Below are 20,189 nucleotides of genomic sequence, written 5' to 3'. Positions count from 1 at the left end.
TTTGTATAAAGAACAAACTTTTTTCTTCTGCTACCTGATGCCGTTTTGCGATTGCGTTTGCCATTCGCCACTCGCTGCAACTGCCTGTTGTCTTGATGTCCACCGAACCGAATGTGTTCTGTTCCGAATGCAGGTTTTCTTATCGTCGCGAGCAGCTTTGCCAGCTAACTCGATCACTTCGGCGGCCGAAGCTATATAACGCCGGCTAGGTGGACTGGTGCACCTAGCTACCTAGCTACCCTTGCGGGGAACTCCAGATCAACACGAGCGGGAACTCCAGATCAAGGTTCGAGTGGGATTTTGCCTTTCCCTTCACTTTTCCTCCGTTGCCATATCCAACCATGGCTGCTTGTGTTGGTTTGTTGATGTGAGGTGATGCGAAACGATGTGGTGTACGGTTCGGATGAGAATGATCGTTACGGCAGCGGAGAGGGGATTTTTAAGCTGACTGGCTGGCTCGAGAATTACGCATGTGTGAGACTGCGACCAATGTTTCCCTCATTTTTTTCTTTTTCCTTTCCAATCGTGCTTCATTCTATTTCGCTGCTGCTCTGGTTGCCCGTTTTGGTCGGTACGATTTGAGGAGCACAAAATGGACCAATCAAAAATGGGCACATAGTGTATTTGGACAATGCTTGATATTTCACAATTATTCAATTATTTATCTCAAGAAAAATGAAATGTTATTCGTTATGATAGATGCGTAGATATATTTCCTATCAATTGATGCAAAAACCTTTGCGATCTATTGAGAAATGCTCGAGTTATAAGCGTTCCAAATCTTGCATTTTTTCCTACTTGTTCAGTGCCTAGATTTCCATTTCACCCCCTATATCTTCCGGTTAGACGTAGTCCTACGTCAAAATGCGAAAATCTATCTTTTTTTGCTATCACTGCCGATCTTTTTGATCGTTGAAAAAAAATTGTAAATTTGTTATTCAGTGAACATTGATTCTTACCAAAAACCACTTGAAAAATTACAAAAACATTGAATTCCTTTCAAGATTATCGAATTAGTGGTCGTAAATTTAGGAGAAGCAGACGCAGTTTGGTCATTACAAAACAAGTGGTCACAAGTTATATTTACACCATCATATTCACTAGGCTGACCGTGAAAATTGTGACGAGATGGGATGTTGACATCAGATCAAGCTAAAGCATTCTTTACTAGAATTGAAATGCCTTTGAAGTTTGAATAGAAATATGAAATGTTAATTTCAAGTTCAAAGAAAAGACAATACTTATATAGAACAAGTAAATAAATTGGAAAAAAGCATTCGATTTTTCAAAGATCAATTCAGCAAAGATCGATTCTTTGGTACCGATTGAATCAGTGAATCGATCCCTGCGCCGTTTGGAAAATCGATCCATCAAGATCGATCTTTTTCTAACGATCTCTCAATCCTAGTTATAGGGATCGGATCAATAGTTTGATTAAATTTTCATAATAGGGCCCATTATATCTGATGGACAGTTCTTATGCCTCTAATACTATATTCATTTTCTAATGACTTATTGATACAGTCAGAATTGGTAGACCTAACATTTGAACAATTAAGCGCCCGTAATGCTCAAAAGTTGGCCACCCCTGGTATATAGTAAATTCATATTTAATACCCTATATTGATTTTGTGACGTGACAACGCTTTGGGGGTCTTCGTAGCCACATTAGTTGCGTGTTCGCTTAGTAAACGATCGATCGTGAGTTCAAAATTCTGGACTCTCAGCTGACTATCTTTGTGTTGTTACAGAATAACTACGTCTACGCGACAATCATCAGCGATGGAGATCGATCCACAGTCGAAATAAGATCAATTCATCCATACAACAGCTCTGCTCTGCAAGAAACATCGGGCTGGTGTTCTATTAATAACACATCAATGATCATATCAACTGTCTCCGCTGTTCGGTCTAAGTGGACAATGGAAGAACAGAAAAAAATACTCTTACGCTTAAATGGCTGCTGTGTAATGTACCATATGCAATGGTATAGAAGGAATACTCTTACGCCTAATATGTCAATTGTGTAATGTGCTATTTATAGATAGATTCTGAATAGCTTTTTTTATTCCAATTGATCATTTATTTTGGCTCATTAGCATTTCATCTGTGGAAATGTAGATGTGTACATTTGATCGTGTACATGTTTATTGTCTAAGTACATATGGTAACACAATAGTCTTTTCGGCAAAAGAGTATTCCTTTTGTTCCACTGTACAGTTGGACCAGGCAGCGGAGACAGTTGATATGAGGCTTCCATTGTTGTGTCATTAATAGCGCTTCCGACGGCGCGTCGATTCTTTTTTCTGTGTGGCATTTACACCACTGTGATTTTTCTCCGCGCCAGCGTATTTCTTGTAGGCCTTTGTGGCATTACACTTTTCTCTCTGGGGTTATTTCCGTTGAGCTTATGACCATGAACAATTTATTTACAGCCATTCCATGCTAAACCGATACTGTGGTTCTCAGATTTCCGTGAAAAGCGGTAGTTTTTTTTTCTTATTACAAAATATTAGACCCGTATTTTTCTTTTTTTTCCATTAGGGTGCCCATTTCCATTTTAGGGTGGCCCAAAAAAAGGGGAAAATTGGGGGTGGTTTTTCGGTCCACCAAATGGAAATGGGCACCCTAATGAAAAAATAGAAAAATATGGGTCTAATGTTTTGCAGTAAAGAACAAAATTACCACTTTTCACGAAAATCTGAGAACCAGTATACCGGTTTGGCATGGAATGGTTGTACAGTAAAACCTGTTTTTGTGCGGTTTTTTTTTTGTGCGAATTTTTTTGTGCGATTTTTTTTGTGCGGTTTTTCGTTCTTATGGGTTTTTTTGTGCGGTATATGAAAAGAAGCATATTTGACAAAGTTATCGTCCATTTATTTTTTCGATGGTTTATATGCATTTCAGTGCGAAGGTAGTAGTTTTTCGTGGGAGTCAACATTTTCAATCAAGTTCGCTTTGAAAATTCGAGATGGTCATTTTCATTGGCACTCCAGTGACCAGGTATGCTATAAGAATCCTCTCGTTGGTGTTAGATTCTTATAGCATACCTGGTTATTTTTCGTAAATCAAATGAAACACATATTTCTACATTACTCGGGAATTAATCAAGCAAATCAAACCAAATTTGGCATGTGAAGATTTTAGGGTACAGTAAATGTTTCTATGATGATTAGACTCTCCACCCCCCACTCTTAGGGGGGGCTGCCATGCAAATGAAACACAAATATCTGATTAACTCGAGAATTACTCAAGCAAATGAAACCAAATTTGGCATGTGAAGATTTTAGGGTGCAATATTTGATGTTTGCGCTAACGAAATTGATCTTTGTTCAAAACTGGAAATGGATTTTAAAGTGATGAAACGCACTCCGATATCTTCTTATATCTATACCAATAAAAAAGTTTCGCCGAATGTGTTAATAAGAGCAGAATTCGAGGAAGGAATTGTCCAATTTAGGGCTGTCTTTATTCTATCATAATTTCTGTATAAAACATTTATTACATGTAACGGAGAACGATGTTATTTGCAAGTGGTTGAAAATTCTTGAACGAGAATTGTGTCTGAAAATAATCTGATATTATAATGATGAGTTTTGTTAGAAATACTAGGAATTTTATAGTAAAAGGTAAATTCAACGGGGTCGATTAGAAGTGAACAGTTGAACAGTTCTGCGATTGGACCCATGAACTTGCTCATAGTACGAAAACGTGAATGTTTGAAGGTATTGATAACAAAAAACAAAGGTTTGGCGGGACGAAGTTTGCCGGGTCAGCTAATTTCATATATTTTTTCTATATATGCACCCGTGGCCGAGTGGTTAGCGTCTCACATTATCATGCCGGGTGTTCGGGTTCGATTCCCGTTCTGGCCGGGGGATTTTTTCGTCAAAGAAATTTCCTTCGACTTGCACTGTGATCACGCGTATTCTAGAGCTTGCCCCTCGGAATACATTCAAGGCGTGTTATTTGGCTTAGAAAATCTCAACTAAGTATTAATAAATGACGCTAGTTAATGCATACGTTGAGACGGCAAAAGTTCCACAGGGAAGGTTAACGCCATTCAAGAAGAAGATATATACAAAATATATATATATTAACAATGGAAAATATGATTCATAAACAATAGCTCCGTCATTGAAGCATTGATGGATGCATGACACCGTTACTTCCGATCTTCAAAAAGGCCCCGAGATATCCAGACCTGGAGAAAAAGTATTAACCCATTTTAGGCCAAGTGTTCGAAAAAACCTCACATAACCTAACAAAAAACAAAATCTTGCAGAATTCAAAAATATGTAAACTTCTCTACAGCATTACTTTGATAAAAGATCACACATTTTGATGTGAGAAAAAAAAATATTGGATTGAACCTCCTACAGGAACAAAATGTAGGTTTTGGCCAATGTTTTTGTCGGGAGACTTTTCATTTTCCGGAAAACGGAAGAACAAAAAAAAACTTGAAGATTCGGGTTTCTGTTAGGCCAATAATCAAAATTACTCCAAAGGTTTTCGTTAAAAAAATAATTTTTACAGCTTGGTCGTCAATTTGCTCACCCTCCGCGTACAACATCGAGTCTCACTCGTGGTTGCTCACTTGCATAACACAGGGCGCTAGAAAGCTTAGCAGAGTAGTGAAATCGCTTGATATGTGGTACATTAAATAATACGTTAAGGGGGCAACATTCTTCAAAAGACAACATAGACAAATGTTAACGAAATGAATAAACTATCTCAACGTTACCATGAGGACCCAATGTATCATTGAGCTTCCGATCATATTCGTACACTTCACAAATCTCTATTGTTTTAATTTACTCTCTTTTTTACACCTAACAGCATACAATCCGATATGTTTTCAGCCATTCCATGCCAAACCGATATAGTGGTTCTCAGATTTTCGTCAAAAGTGGTTTGTGCTCTAGTTCGAAACATTAGACCCGTATTTTTTTATTTTTTCATTAGGGTGCCCGTTTCTATTTTTGGGTGATCGGAAATATCATTTTTTTCCACTTTTTCCCAAAAAAATTTTTTTTTTCAAAAATTCATAACTTTTGAACCTCTGAACCGATTTCGATAAACAACATATCAAATTGAAGCCAATTGAAGCCAATGCCATTCACTAAAAATTATTCAACTTGCAAATAAAATGGATTTTTTTCGTTATTATTGATTGTAGTCGTTTTTTATCGTTTTCGTGGCTTTGGACTAGAGGGCCCCATATTTTTCATATTTTTTCATGAAATCTGAGGATTTTTTACATATCATATCTTGATATCAGAGATGCTATTTTTTCGTTTTTGTTCATGATTTTTCAAAGTTCATCGATGGTTCGAACGTTTTTGAACTACTGTTCATATAACCGGCATATCAAATTAAAGCTTATGAGTTAGATCACTTTGAAAAAAAAATTACTTTTGCGAAAAATTTGGATTTTTGTTCCTGTAATCATTGATTGAGTTAGTTTTTCATAGTTTTCTCGGTTATAGATAGAGGACACCATATGTTTTTATATTTTTATGGAAAGCTGAGGATTTTTTACATAACATACCTCGATATCAGAGATGCAATTTTTTCGTTTTTAAGTTATTAATTTAACATGTTTTAAGTCTTCGTTCAATATTTCTTTGTGACTATACCAGACCTACACGACTAGAATCCAATCTTACCGCAAGTGTGATATTTTTTCAAAGAACTTCTTCTTCTTCTTCTTCAATGGCACTAACGTTCCTAGAGGAACTTCGCCGTCTCAACGTAGTATTACTTGCGTCATTTTTATCAGTACTTAGTTGAGATTTCTATACCAAATAACACGCCTTGAATGTATTCTGAGTGGCAAGCTCTAGAATACGCGTGATCACAGCGCAAGTCGGAGGAAATTTCTTTGACGAAAAATTCCCCCGACCAGAACGGGAATCGAACCCGAACACCCGGCATGTTAGTTATGACGCTAACCACTCGGCCAAGGGAGCAAGAGAGTTTCAAAGAACTTATTGGCATCAATTTAATATGTCGATCATCTAAATCGGTTCAGTGATTCAAATGTTACGAATTTTTGCAAAAAGTCCTTTTTGGATAAAGGGGGAAAAATTATTTTCCGAACCACCGGTTAACTTAGAAAAATCTTATCTCAAAAACGAAAAAAAATAGCATCTCTGATAACGAGATATGTGATGTAAAAAACCTCAGCTTTCAAGAAATAAAAATAAAAAAAATATAGCACCCTCTAGTCCAAAGTCTTGAAATCAATAAAAACGTTTACAATCAATAATTAAAGGGTGTGTCACATCAAATTGCATCACGGAAAAAACGCTGTAGAAATTTAATTTTTAGGAATTATATCTTCAGCTTTCGCTTATAATCAGATAAGAGTGTATAGATCACGTTGGTCATGCTTCACTGTCAATTTTTCGTAAATTTGGAAAAATGTCGTCGAACGAAAAAGAGCGTCGTGAATTAATCCTGTGCACTCATTTCGAGAATCCGGAGTTGTCACATCGGGACATCGGTAAGATGCTGGGAATCGTCCAATCCACGGTCAGCAGAGTACTAAAACGATACATCGAGAACCTAACCATCGACCGGAAGGTGAAGAACGGTAAAAATGGATGCTCCGTCAGTGAAAAAGATCACAAGCGCGTAGTTAAGCAATTTAGACGTGATCCGAGAAGTTCGGTCCGGGATGTCGCCAATAAGCTGAATTTGTCAAGTTCATTCGTCCAGCGGACCAAGCAGCGGGAGGGCCTGCGTACATACAAGGTTCAGAAGGCTCCTAACCGCGACGAAAGGCAAAACATGGTGGGGAAGACGCGAGCCCGGAAGCTGTACACCGAAATGCTGACGAAGCCGCATTGCCTGGTAATGGACGACGAAACCTACGTCAAAGCGGACTTTCGTCAGCTGCCGGGCCTGTTGTTCTTCTCCGCAGAGGACAAATTCAGCGTTCCGGAGGAGATTCGCATACAGAAACTATCCAAGTTTCCCAAAAAGTACATGGTGTGGCAAGCGATCTGCTCTTGCGGAAAGCGGAGCGCCCCCTTCGTGATGACCGGCACGGTAAACGGGCAGGTTTACCTTAAGGAGTGCCTACAGAAGCGCTTACTACCACTATTGAAGCAGCACGAGGGTCCGACCATCTTCTGGCCGGATCTCGCTTCGTGCCACTATTCAAAGGACGTGTTGGAGTGGTACGAAGCCAACGGGGTCCCCTTCGTGCCAAACGAAATGAACCCGCCCAACGCGCCGGAGCTTCGCCCAATAGAGAAATATTGGGCGTTTATGAAGCAGAACCCAAAAGTTGTCAAATCGGAGGCGGACTTCACGAGAAAATGGATTTCTGTTCAAAAAAAACTACAACCTGACGTTGTACAGAACCTTATGGACGGGGTAAAAAGGAAGGTGCGAGCATACGGGCTTAGGCTCGAAGTATGAATAAAAAGAAAATGCCAAAAGTTGTTTAATAGTTTTTATTTTACTGTCTAAAATTTTCAAAAGGATCGGTCTACTGGGCGAATTTCTACAGCGTTTTTTCCGTGATGCAATTTGATGTGACACACCCTTTATGTAAACAAAATCCATTTTTTTTTGAGAGTTCAATATTTTTAAATAAAAATCTAGCTCATTGGCTCTTGATATGTCGATCATCAAAATCGGTTCAGTGGTGGTACAAAAGTTATGAATTTTTGAAAAAAAAATATTTGGGAAAAAGTAGAGATTTTTTTTTTCGGACCACCCTAAAATTGGAATGGGCGCCCTAATGAACAAATGAAAAAAAACGGGTCTAATGTTTTGCGATAAAGAACAAAATTACCACTTTGGCGCAAGGCGCAAAACATTCACGAAGCAGCTAAACCTTCAGTCTCAGCATTAACATGTATTAAACTTATTAAATATCCACCTAGGTTTCCAGTATCTCATAGTAAAATTACATCTCCATCGCTCCCAAAGATATAATTTTTTTAAAAACAATCCACAAATTACACTATGCCGAATCATTCGCAGAATGGCAACAGTGAATTCAAATCGAATCGCCTGTTTGGTGGCGGCAAAGGCGATAGCAACCGCAGTGGAACAAATGTTCACCTTCTTGTTTGCAACCGAAGAACACAGCTCTCATCTCTGGAAAATACTTTCCTCCCCTTCGGCTTAAAATTGACTACACTCTGACGGCACTTTTAACCCGGAAAAATGCACGAATTCGTGAAAACGGAATGGTCGATCAAAAGAAGTCACTAACAAGTCCGAACAAATTCCTATATTCACGTAAGCTCTCTTCCGGAAAAAAATGGCGTGCGACGGAAAAAAACGGACACGTCTCTTCTAGCATTAAGCTGTTGTGTTTTGAAACACTGAAATCACGGAAATCAGTCGTTAAACTGCTGCACGGAGAATTGTACAATGTTCAATGGTTTGTTTCAAAAGGTATGTAACTTGAAATCACGAAAAGTATGAACTTATACTGACGCATTGCTATGTTGCTTGCGAGTGACCATTATACACATCAGCAGAAAAGTTCAGTTTCAGATTATTCTACGCAATAGACTACTCTCGGACGAATATTAGCCAACTGCATATCGCAAGTCCATGATTGCATATGAAGCATAAACCAAACCCCATAATCATCACTTCAAGTGAGCGCATATCAAACAAAAGGACAATACATCGACACACAAACCTACAAATACACACACGTGTTATCTCTCTTAAAGTTATCTCTTAAGCCAGCTCGCTGGTTGGACCGAGACTAGAATTAAAATTCATGCGAAAGCGAAATCTAAGTTAATAATACCCTTCACATTTCTCTTCTGCTTTGCTTCCGCACGCCAATGCAAGCTCAGTACTGTACAGTTTTATCTATGCACATTCTGAGAATGCGTTCTGCAGCCAATAGCTTTGCGTTTCCGCCCAGCATGACAAAAACCCGTAAACTGAAGGATCTCCGCAACGGGGGAATGATGCCATTTCTTTGCCAATTTTTCCTTTAGAGAGAGTAATGCCTATTGATAGCTACGGCTGTTTTTCGCAAAGGTATGGGTATATTCAAATTGTGCTTTGGTGCTACTTTAGTTGGCCCTTACTGCAAAACTTGAAGAACAAGTATTTAACCAATAAAAACATGGGATTTAGCGCGTTTGGGTAATGCTTGACATTTTACAATTATTCAAAAGTTTTAAAAATAAATATTTAAAAAAAAATAAAACAATCCCAATATTTCCAATCAACTATTGCAAACATCTTTGCGGTCTATCAAGAAATTGTCGAGTTACAGGCGTTCGAATTCTTTCATTATTTCTTACATGTTCAGTGTTTAGGTTTTCATTCTTCCCCCCACATGTTTCTGTTCGGTGTAGTCCAATGTCAAAAGAAAAGTCAACAAAAAAATCGGAGCATTCCACAGTACTTCTTTGAAAAAGATGAAAATCCAACCCAGGCGGCTGGAATGGGAATAGTGTTTATGGTCTTAATACAACCATTTACGTGCAATCTTGGTTGCGTAGATTCCTTTCAGGTTAATTTTGATATCAACTGTGCACCATGCTCATTTGTAATGACATAATGAACAAGAATAATGGAATTTCCTGCATATTTAACTTAAATCGAATTATTCCAACTATCTATATATATAAAAATGGATTTCTGCCTGTCTGTCTGATTCTTATGAACTCGGAAACTACTGAACCGATCAACAAGAAAATTGGTATGTATGGGTTTTTGGGGCCGGGGAAGGTTTTCGTGATAGTTTGAGACCCCTCCCCCCTTCCTAAGGGGGGGGCTGCCATACAAATGAAACACAAATTTCTTCATTACTCGATAATTATTCAAGCAAATGAAATGAAATTTGGCATATGGAGGTTTTAGGATGCAATAAATAATTTTATGGTGGTAAGACTCTCCACTCCCCGCTCTAAGGGGGGGCTGCCATACAAATGAAACACAAATTTCTGCATTACTCGAGAATTATTCAAGCAAATGAAACCAAATTAGGCATCTGCAGGTTCAAGGGTGCAATAAATGTTTCTATGGTGGTTAGACTTTCCGCCCCCTCTCTAAGAGGGGCTGTCATACAAATGAAACACAAATTTATGCATTACTCGAGAATTATTCAAGCAAATGAAACCAAATTAGGCATCTGGAGGTTTAAAGGTGCAATAAATGTTTTTATGGTGGTTAGACTCTCCACCCCCCTCTCTAAGGGGGGGGCTGCCATACAAGCGAAACACAAATTTCTGCATTACGCGAGAATTAATCAAGCAAATGAAACCAAATTAAGCATCTGGAGGTTTTGGGGTGCAATAAATGTTTCTATGGTGATTAGACTCTCCGCCTCCTTCTCTAAGGGGGGGCTGCCATATAAATGAAACACAAATTTCTGCATTAGTCGAGAATTATTCAAGCAAATGAAACCAAATTAGGCATCTGATGGTTTAAGGGTGCAATAATTGTTTCTATTGTGGATAGACTCTCCGTCCCCCTCTCTTAGGGGGGTCTGCCATACAAATGAAGCATACATTTCTGCATAATTCAAGAACTAATCAAGCAAACTGAACCACATTTGGCATGTGGAGGTTTTAGGGAGCAAGAAACACTTCTAAGGTGGTTCAACACTCCTCCTACCTTTCTGAAGAGGGTAGGGGGGAGGTCTGCCATAGAAATGAAACAGTTTTGAAATACTAGGAATTTTATAGTGAAAGGTAAATTCAACGGGGTCAATTAGAAGATCAATCAATGAACAGTTCTGCGATTGGACCCATGAACTTGGTCATAGTAAGAAAACGTGGATGTTTGAAGGTATTGATAACAAAACACAAATTTTGGGCGGGACGAAGTTTGCCGGATCAGCTAGTGCTAAATAAAATATTCAATATCATGCAAAAATAAAGGATTCAATTTTCCTTAACTTAATTTAGAAAATATTTGATATTATTTCATGCTACTTTCTATCGAACTTATCTAACCGATAAACTTCAATGAATAATATTCCAAAATTTGACTCATAGACCTATGTTATTAAACTCAACATATTGGTAGATTGCCTTTTTCGTGCGCATTTCTGTACTATTTTTTCAAAAATGCGAATGAATTCACAATTTGTCTGCCAATCCTGACGCAAAATTCATTCAAACTTTTTAAATTCTGCTCAACTTTCGTACTGGAAATGTTCCTCAGCAGTTTAATTCAATAACCTGTTATTTAACCTGTAAGTTGACTACCAACTGGCAGGGACACCAAGCTGCTTACGATGTATTTGCCACATCTCCGAGGGATTCCAATAGAGGAAAAAGTTTGAATTCTTTCTCGTAGGATAATTTGTGGCAACAGAAGAAAATAAACGACCAACGTTGCTTCTCAACCCTCGCGTTGAATACCTGACATCGCGTAGAAATTGTGTGCTTCAGAATAGTTCATTCAAACAGTTAAAAAGTTTCAAGCATCATCTTTGTTCGTCTCGTTTTGGCACAGTTTTCGGGAAGTAATCCACTGGGTTTTCTATTATTTTTCTTTGTGGAATAGCTGTGAACGAGATTCAACTACGAAAAACTCTCAAAACTGCAAAGCTTCATTATTCCCACCAGGAGACTGTAACTCACGAAAGCTCTCGCTTTTCACTCTTTAACGAGCTATCTTTGGCTGTTTTTCATAGCAGTGGAATGAACAAATTTGGAGCTGATAGCAGCTCGTGGAAATGCGCGAGTAAATTCCACGAAAGCCTGCGCCAATTTTCTTATCGTCATAATTGCCGACCTTCAAAATAGGCATTGGTCCCAACCAAAAGGCTGAACAACCTACAGAACGAAAAATCCTCTTAAGCACTTTAATAATGAATGCACGATGCTACCGCAGTTCCAAGAGAACCGATGAAAACTGTACAAACTGAATTGAATTTTAAACTCTGTAAAAACTGTTAAGCAAACGCATATGAGAGAATTAAATTTAATTCAATTTGTTCATGTCGTGTTAGGAGACACAGGAAATCTAATGTTTGCATAGTCATTCACAGATACGACCATCCTAAATTGGAATCATTCTAATATTCAAAGCATGCTCTCCTCCCAAGTTTCTTCATTTTTATGCTCTTAACGAGCGGAAAAAAATCCTACCAACTATGTGGTTGTATGTACCTTTTTTTCCAATTCAATTGCGAAGCAACTTGTCAATGTACTTAGATGCACAACGAGCATACATAACCTAGCAGAAGTGAAACCAAACCGTTCCTCGCCGCGCGATCTTCTTTTCCACGAAAATTGCACATTCTGGATGTTGATAGTGGAAAAGTTCACTCTTCTTCGAATAACTTCACATCCGCTCGACTAGTTTACAATGCACAAAGCCCCAGAATACATTCACTGCAGTAGTAGGTGCAAAGTGGCTATGAAGAAACAAATTAGTTCTAACATTTTATGAAACCATGAAAACTTGCCTAGGATTCAGCAGAGGGAATTACTGTGATATAAAGTTTAAACATGCCATCAAACTGCACTAAATTGGGTCTGAAATGCTTGTTTTGAGTTGACCAAGAATATCCACGCTTTGCATTAGATTTTTTTTTATGGAAAACAACTTCACACAACATATCTGCATACGACAGCCGTACATAAACGGTAGTAAATCGTTTGCTCGTGAACAAAGGAAAATCCCGGCTTCAGGTCCTTTTCCACTATTTGAGTCGCCTGACACGGACCGGACATTTACGTCGTAATGCAACAGTTATGATGCGAACCCGAGAGAAACAGTCGCCGGTGAATGCAAAGGAAACCATTTCTTTTTGTTGCTTCTGACGGTCGTGAATACATATTGCATTTTCATGAATTCTTCGCGTTACCAAGCGAACAACATGAAGATCCTGAGCATGAGCATGAGTCCGTAGTCCCATTCCGCTTACAGTCTGAGGTGATGTGACATTCAAACTAACGGGGCCGACCGGAACGTTGGTTGGGAAGTTCTGCGTACAGTTTGTAACTATTTGGGGAACAAAAATTGGTGCCAGCGAATAGCGCAATCATATTTTATGTCAGTTATTAGCAAGCTATTTGTCGGGCGATGTAGACTGAACACATTATGAGCAGTCCTGTTTATGGCTATATTTTCACATGTTTGCCGATGAAATAGTTTGCATTACATTTTCGAAAAACTATGTAATCAATGAGTATATAAAATCATTTGTGAAACGCGTGTTCTTTATTTGTTTTACATTATAATGAAAAAATGAGACACGCTGAAATCTGACATACTTCTAAGTTAATTTTTTTCATAGAACAGGGATGTATTTTTTTAAAACTATCATTCGTGATAGAATAGAACTAATTTGTGAAAAAATGGAATGTAGTATGCGTTTAACCTCGAAATTCGTGGTATTTTTTCGTTTGAAGCATTCTGTGCCACGTGTACTACCGGTGGTACACTCATACCGTTTATTAAATATGCTTAAAATATACGTTTATGACAAATGTAATAATGCGAAATCCACTTATGATTATCATAAACAAGGTTATGGATTGATGAAATATTGTATGTTAATCTCTAGTAGAAATATCAAATGTCCTGAACGACTGTCAGGCAAAAGAGGTTAACTTCTATAGGTCACTTTTCCTAAACAATTTCCATTTGCATAAATTCGAAGCGTATTTACGATTTATTATTCGTGATATATTTACTTTTATTTTCAAATGTTTGTTGAAAGAACAGAAGAAATAGATTTTTAGAGAATTTTGATTATTTTCACAAAAATCGGTGGGTTATAACCGCATGGTTGACGTGGGACTACCGTTGTCTTAGTATTTATTTGTTTATTTGTTTCAGATATCAACAGGCACATTAGGGGCTGTCCACATACCACGTGGACATTAAACACAAAAAAAAACAAAAATGGACAAAAATAAAAACTGAAATTAGAAACATTTCTTCGGTAACTTCAAAGGACAGTACAATAGTAAAACTGCACAATCAAGCGAATATTTTTACAATTAAGCATGAAATAACATCTGAAGAAACTTATTTGAACTTTTATTTGAAACAAATCATTCACATGCAGATAATCTCCGAGAAACGAGTGTTACCGAAAAGAGTTTTTCTGAAGACTTCTGCAATTGTTTAGTGCAATTGAATGTTGTTTTATTTAAAGCTAATCGAGGTGCTATTTAAAAAAAATGTGTCGAAAGCATTCAAATGAAGAAACAACCAATGGATTTATGCATACTTCTCTACTAAACTTTGACTGCAAGATACTAGTTCATATATTGAAGCGAAAATTAGAACAAAGAAAACAATATTTTGAATGTTATTCCATAAAGCGAATTGATAGGGGATTTCTCTTGGCTGCGGTGCAGAAAATGTAATCTAATCCCGGATTCAAAGCCCCTCTGGAAGCAAAACACGAATGTCGTAATCACAATCTTTCGATCGGTAGGACAAAGTGATCTTTAAAAACTGATCTCCGGTGCTGAGCATACCAAACGCAGCTGTATCAATGTGTCATTAACGTCAAATATCGTCGCAAAATAGATGCTAAAAATTCGAGAAATACTTGGGAACGAGGGTACAACCCATCAGAAAAGGTGGACTGAATTTGCTTTTTTTAGTACAGAGTTCTGCACATGAACTCTGTTTTTGAGCTGGTATTATAAAATTTGGATAGCACTCGTTTCGCTAAGTCCTTCTCAAATTATTTGGAAAATCCTAATAATATTCCGATCATTTCATCATATTCTTAACATCCCGCATATACTCTGCCGATACAAATGTATCAGCAGTTTGCTATGTCAAATTTACTCTCACGTAGACCTGGATTTAGAAGACAGAGTTCAGTTTATACTCAAATATGACAGAGCTTAGAAGTTGGAAACAAAGATTCTCCACTACCAATGGAAGCTTGATCGCTCAATGTTTATGTGACTTTCATGCAGAATACATATTTCAGTGAAGAAGTTCGATGATATGGAAAAATATTCGACATAACCATTTTATGGATAAATATGGAGTACCCGAAATGGGCGGAAAATGCAGAAAAGATTTCATTTATTTGAACAGATCTGAATGTATTTAAAAAAAAAACATCTGTTTAACGTGTCCATGTGGACATTATCTGTACCCCCACTCCCCTCACCGTGGACAAGCGTGGACATTTTCACTGGGCATTCTGCTATAGCCGTCAAGACGTCGTATATCAGTAAGGCATAGATGAGATCTCTCCGTACGTGTAATGTTTTGACACTGATTAGTTGGCATCGGTTCTCATATCTTGGTAGCTGATGAGGGTTGTTCCATGGCAAACGCCGTAAAGCGAATCGAATGAACCGGTTCTGCACGGCTTCGATTCTTTTGACTCCATTCTGATAAAACGGATTCCAAATCGCTGAACAGTATTCCAGTCTAGAGCGAACCAAAGCACAGAATAAAGATTTCAAGCAATGGACATCGGTGAAATCTCTCGCAATTCGCATAATGAAACCGAGGTTATGGGAGGCTTTCCCTACGATGTAGTTGACATGAGCTTTGAAATTAAGCTTGCAGTACAAATAAACGCCTAGATCCTTTATTCAGTCGACTTTGGCTAGCTGAACACCATCAAGATGATAGCCGAATTTAATTAAGTCTTTCCTTCTTGAGAAAGTGATCGTGGAGCACTTGCTTGGATTTAGTATCATACGATTGTCCACGCACCATTTCTGGAAATTTTTCAATTGCCGCTGGAGAAATAATGCGTCACTCTCAGACCTCACGTGGAAAAACAACTTCAAATCGTCGGCGAAGGAAAGCCGGGGTCCTTCCAGTACAAGATTTACATCGTTGAAGTATATCAAGAATATCAAAGGGCCTGGATGACTTCCTTGAGGTATTCCGGATGTTGCTGAGAATTCATCGGAAAGATAATCGTCAATTTTCACCGTGAGGAAGCGTTCGATCAGATAAGATTTCAGACAATGCAAAATATTTCCGCTGAAACCAAGCTTATCTAACTTTTGCACTGCAATATCGTGGTTGATTTTGTCGAAGGCAAGCCTGTCGTGTAGACCGCATCCGTTTGGGTCAAACCATTGGACATTCCATCGAAAACGTATGTCGTGGAAGAAAGAAGATTCGTTGTGGTAGATCTCTTCGACATGAATCCATGTTGATCGATGGAAATGTAATGCTTACAGTGGGACAATATCGGTCCCATAACCAAAAGTTCAAAAAGCGTCCTCTTTTTTGTGAATCGGACAAATGTATGCTCTCTTTCAAAGCGAATGGAAGACACCCGCTGACAAGGAAAGACTGAATAAATTTCGTATTGGAGACAGCAATCCAACAACACTTTTTTTTTATAATTATTGCTGGGATTCCATCCGGTCCAACGGAGGTTGAGGATTTCAGTCTGTTGAAAGCTGATTGTAGCATTGCATCATCGACAGCTATCCGGAAAAAAACAGTTGTTCTGAAGGGGAACACTTCTTGTGGCTGCAGAGAGTTGATCTTGTGAACGACTCTCATGTGAGAAAACACTCGAAAACTTAGCTGAGAAAAGGTTACAAATCCATTGGACATCAGGCGCGCCTTGTCTGTTGTAGAACATAGATGACGGAAGTCCAAACTCTTTACGTTGCTCATCGACGTATTTCCAAAATGATTGAGGAACGTCTGTTTTTGTTAGGAACATGCCTGTCAAAAATCATCTGGAAGCGCACGTGCAGAGATTGTACATGCATATCTATTAGCGCGATATCTCGAATGCGATCAGGAGGAAAATATACAACGCAAATATACAGGACTCTATCTGTCAGCTTCATCGAAATCCAAACTTGCTCGACACACGACCATGCGTTTTCAACAATCAGCTGGACTTTCAAACGTCGATGGACAGCTACCAGAACACCACCTCCAGATGACTTATTACTGTTGAACTGATTTCGGTCCGTACGGAAGACTTCGTAGTTTTGTCCACAAACTTGATTGGAAAGAGTACGGTTGTCGAGCCAAGTTTCCGTCAAAGCGATGATGTCGTAGTAAGCATTTGTATTGTATGGATTAAACTATCAGTTGAATGAAACAATATTCGAATTCAATTGAATTCAACATTTTTGCCCTTTAAGTAAAAAGTTTGAACAGTTGCCATGTTAGATCGATTCATGCATTGCCAATCAGAACTTGGTAGTTAGGGCGTTTGGATAACGCTTGACATTTTACCGTTATTCAATTGTTTATCTCATTGAAAATAATATTTTATTAATTATGATAGACACGTAGAAATATTTCCTATCAAATGATGCAAACATCTTTCCGATCTATTGAGAAATGTTCGAGTTATAAGCATTCTGAATCTTTCATTTTTTCCTGCATGTTCTTTGTTTAGGTTTTCATTTCACCCTCATATACTCCGGTCAGACGTAGTCCCACGTCAAAAAAAAACAAAGATTTTTTTCAAAATATCACGATTTTTTTTTTCACTTTATTTCACTTTCAATATCACTTATATTAAATCAAAATGGAAAACAAGTATATCTTAATTCAATTTATCAATAGTTATCAATTCTCACGAAAGTCACGAAAACATTCTGTGACTCTTTTCTGTAACAAACCGAATTGGCTATATGTTCCCAGACAGGCGTCCAAATAGTGCAGTCTTCTCGCTACAGTCGGTATAAAATTGTATCGGCTGTCTCTGTGCGCACGCAACTAATATCACAACCATACGTCAAACCGAATCACCAGCTCTATGGACAATATTATATAGGGTACCAGATAAGAAATTTTGACTTTTTTGTACCCCTATGTTTTTCACCGTACTTTTCATTTTTTGCACGCCATCCTCAACAGCTTCGGGATAAAAATTAGAAAAAAATACTGATAATGCACTTTACTATTGTATATTGAGACATATTGTTAGAAAAAAAAATTCATAAAAAAATTAAGTACCAAAAAAATTATGAAATATTTATTTATTTTGGGGAGGGAGGATTTATAGATTCACTACTACTCTAATTCGTATTTAAATGTGTTTCTACTCTTTTTCTAGATATGTGTGATTTTTTTCAGAATTTTATCAGTATTGCGCGGTACAAAAAAATATATTTCCAAATTTCGATTTTTTCTGATCATAGGGTAATTTGAAAATATGAAAAAAAAATAGTACAATAGTTCGGTGTTCCAAATTTCTGCATTCTATCAATTTTAGGCAGGCTGGCGCACCTTCTTGCGAACTTTCTTCATGAGTTTTAGCACACTCCTTTTAGACTCCTTGGCGATAAGTTTTAACACTTTTTAAAATTGTTGAATGGTTTCTGCAGGAGAGACATATGACCTAAGGGTGCTCATACACTGTTTAACCGAAGCCAAATAATTGACTTTCTTTTAAAGATAAAATTTGGTCAACGTGTACTGATCAAATATTCTGTTACCATAGATTACACACTCAGATGGACTACTTCCAAATATCTGTCTCACAGATAACATTCCCCCTTATTCTACGCGGCGAGTGACTTGAGATAGCGAAGTTCCTCGCTTCATTGTGGAAACTACATTACTTTTCAACTTCTTTTGGATACCCGAGTCGATAACATATGAGAACACGACTTCAAATCTCACCTAGTGACAAACTATAGTCACGCCATTCGCCTGCAGGAATGCAGTGACTTGAGCCATCTCACCTCATTCGCCGCGCGGAATAAAGGGGATTACCACACATACTGAAATCTCATTTTTTGTTCGAATACCTGCATTTTAGGATTATCCAAAATAAGACTGGCAAAACCTTTTATTTTTTTGACTCGTCTTCGGTTTATCCTCAAACGAGGTAACTCTCTGATCGCTGTTCACATGACTTTCTCATTTAGCAAACTTTCTTAGTGACAGTCAGAGTTCTCAACGTTTTTTCCGTTGAAAGCCCACTCATTTTGAAAAGAAAACCCTCCTGGAAAAAATATACCACTTATCTGACAAATGAAAGTAAACAACAGGACGCAGCCACAAACATGAACTAAATATGAAGGATTGCGAAATTGCAGCGATTTTTGACTGCGTCCATACTTTCTGGGACAGTCTTCAGGAGTTTTCTGTGTAACAGATTCTTCATCCATACCCATTTCTTCATCTTCAATCTAAATAATTCTCCTTCTTTCTCTTTTTCAGACGGATACAATGAAGGTGTTGTGGTCGTATGGCGACCGGGATCCCATTCATGGCGATTTGAAAGATCATGGAATGAACCGAGGCGCTCGTCCGATACATTTCCTCGGACCGTTGTTCAAAAAGCCAACGGATCCCCAGCTGAGACAGGATTTACGCCAGTGGGATGTAACTGTCAAGAATGTTTCCATCGATAGCAGCATGGATACGCTGTATTGGTGTAAAATTTTGAAAGCGCCCACATTACGTGAGAAGCACCATATCATCGGTTACGAGGCGATACTTACACGAGAGAGGTAAGCGTTCGGCGATTATTTTATCTAATGGTATAGTATGACGGTAATTCACAAAAGGGTGTACCGTTCAGAATCCGCACACACGCAATTCATTTACTTATGTTTCAAGTTTTTTTCCGATTATTACCAAGTTTTCAGGTAGTAAAAAGAAACAATTAAAGTTGGTTTTGGCATCATTTCGCCTTTGAATCCGAATGCGCGAACCTTGACCTTAACTCCAGCAGGGAAGGCAGAATTCGCTTTCAGAGACACTCTTCCAAATACATCGGGCCTGATTCTCGAATACACTTCGAATACACTTCACGGTGGAAACGGAATGAAACGTATCCGCGATGACAACGGAACGGTGTCGACATCTGGATACGAGATTAGTTTCCCATTTAAGTTATCATTATAATATCAAATTATCTTCAGATAAAATTTTTGTATGAGATTATTATATCACATGAAGAAAACAATGTTTTCCACTCACATTGAATACCAGTTTGATACGAAGAAGTTAATTTTCATTAGAGATTTTTTATTTGAAAAGTGCTCATTCTGCCTGAAAACTCATTATTATCTTCGACACTTCACTAACACTGTATTCGAGAATCAGGCCCATCTATCCATTCATGGTGCTTGCAGTAACGAAAGGTGTACTCCGCTTTCCACAAGTACAAATCGCTTGCCAAATGAAGAACGTCTTGGCGAACTTCGAACTTCTGTGTCTGGAGGTTCCCGGGAACATCCAACTCATCCTTGGCAGTCACACACAGGTTTCCTGGAATCTCGCTGAAGTTCGCCTTCACATAA

At 38.1% G+C, this 20,189-nt stretch overlaps 1 protein-coding gene across 2 annotated transcripts in view; it reads left to right on the top strand.

The window, feature by feature from the left end:
- Window positions 1-20,189, top strand: part of LOC129765067 (MOXD1 homolog 1) — a 123,477-nt gene that overhangs the window by 99,519 nt on the left and 3,769 nt on the right. For both annotated transcript variants that reach the window (XM_055764905.1, XM_055764904.1), the window contains one exon: window positions 19,102-19,394. In XM_055764905.1, coding sequence (XP_055620880.1) covers window positions 19,102-19,394 — 293 coding nt within the window. The remainder of the gene's footprint in view (window positions 1-19,101; window positions 19,395-20,189) is intronic.

Source organism: Toxorhynchites rutilus, chromosome 2, assembly GCF_029784135.1.
Source record: "Toxorhynchites rutilus septentrionalis strain SRP chromosome 2, ASM2978413v1, whole genome shotgun sequence".
In the NCBI taxonomy this organism is placed as follows: Eukaryota; Metazoa; Arthropoda; class Insecta; order Diptera; family Culicidae; genus Toxorhynchites; species Toxorhynchites rutilus.
Note: the sequence above shows the minus strand (reverse complement) of the source record. Positions and strands in the feature narration are given on the sequence as shown.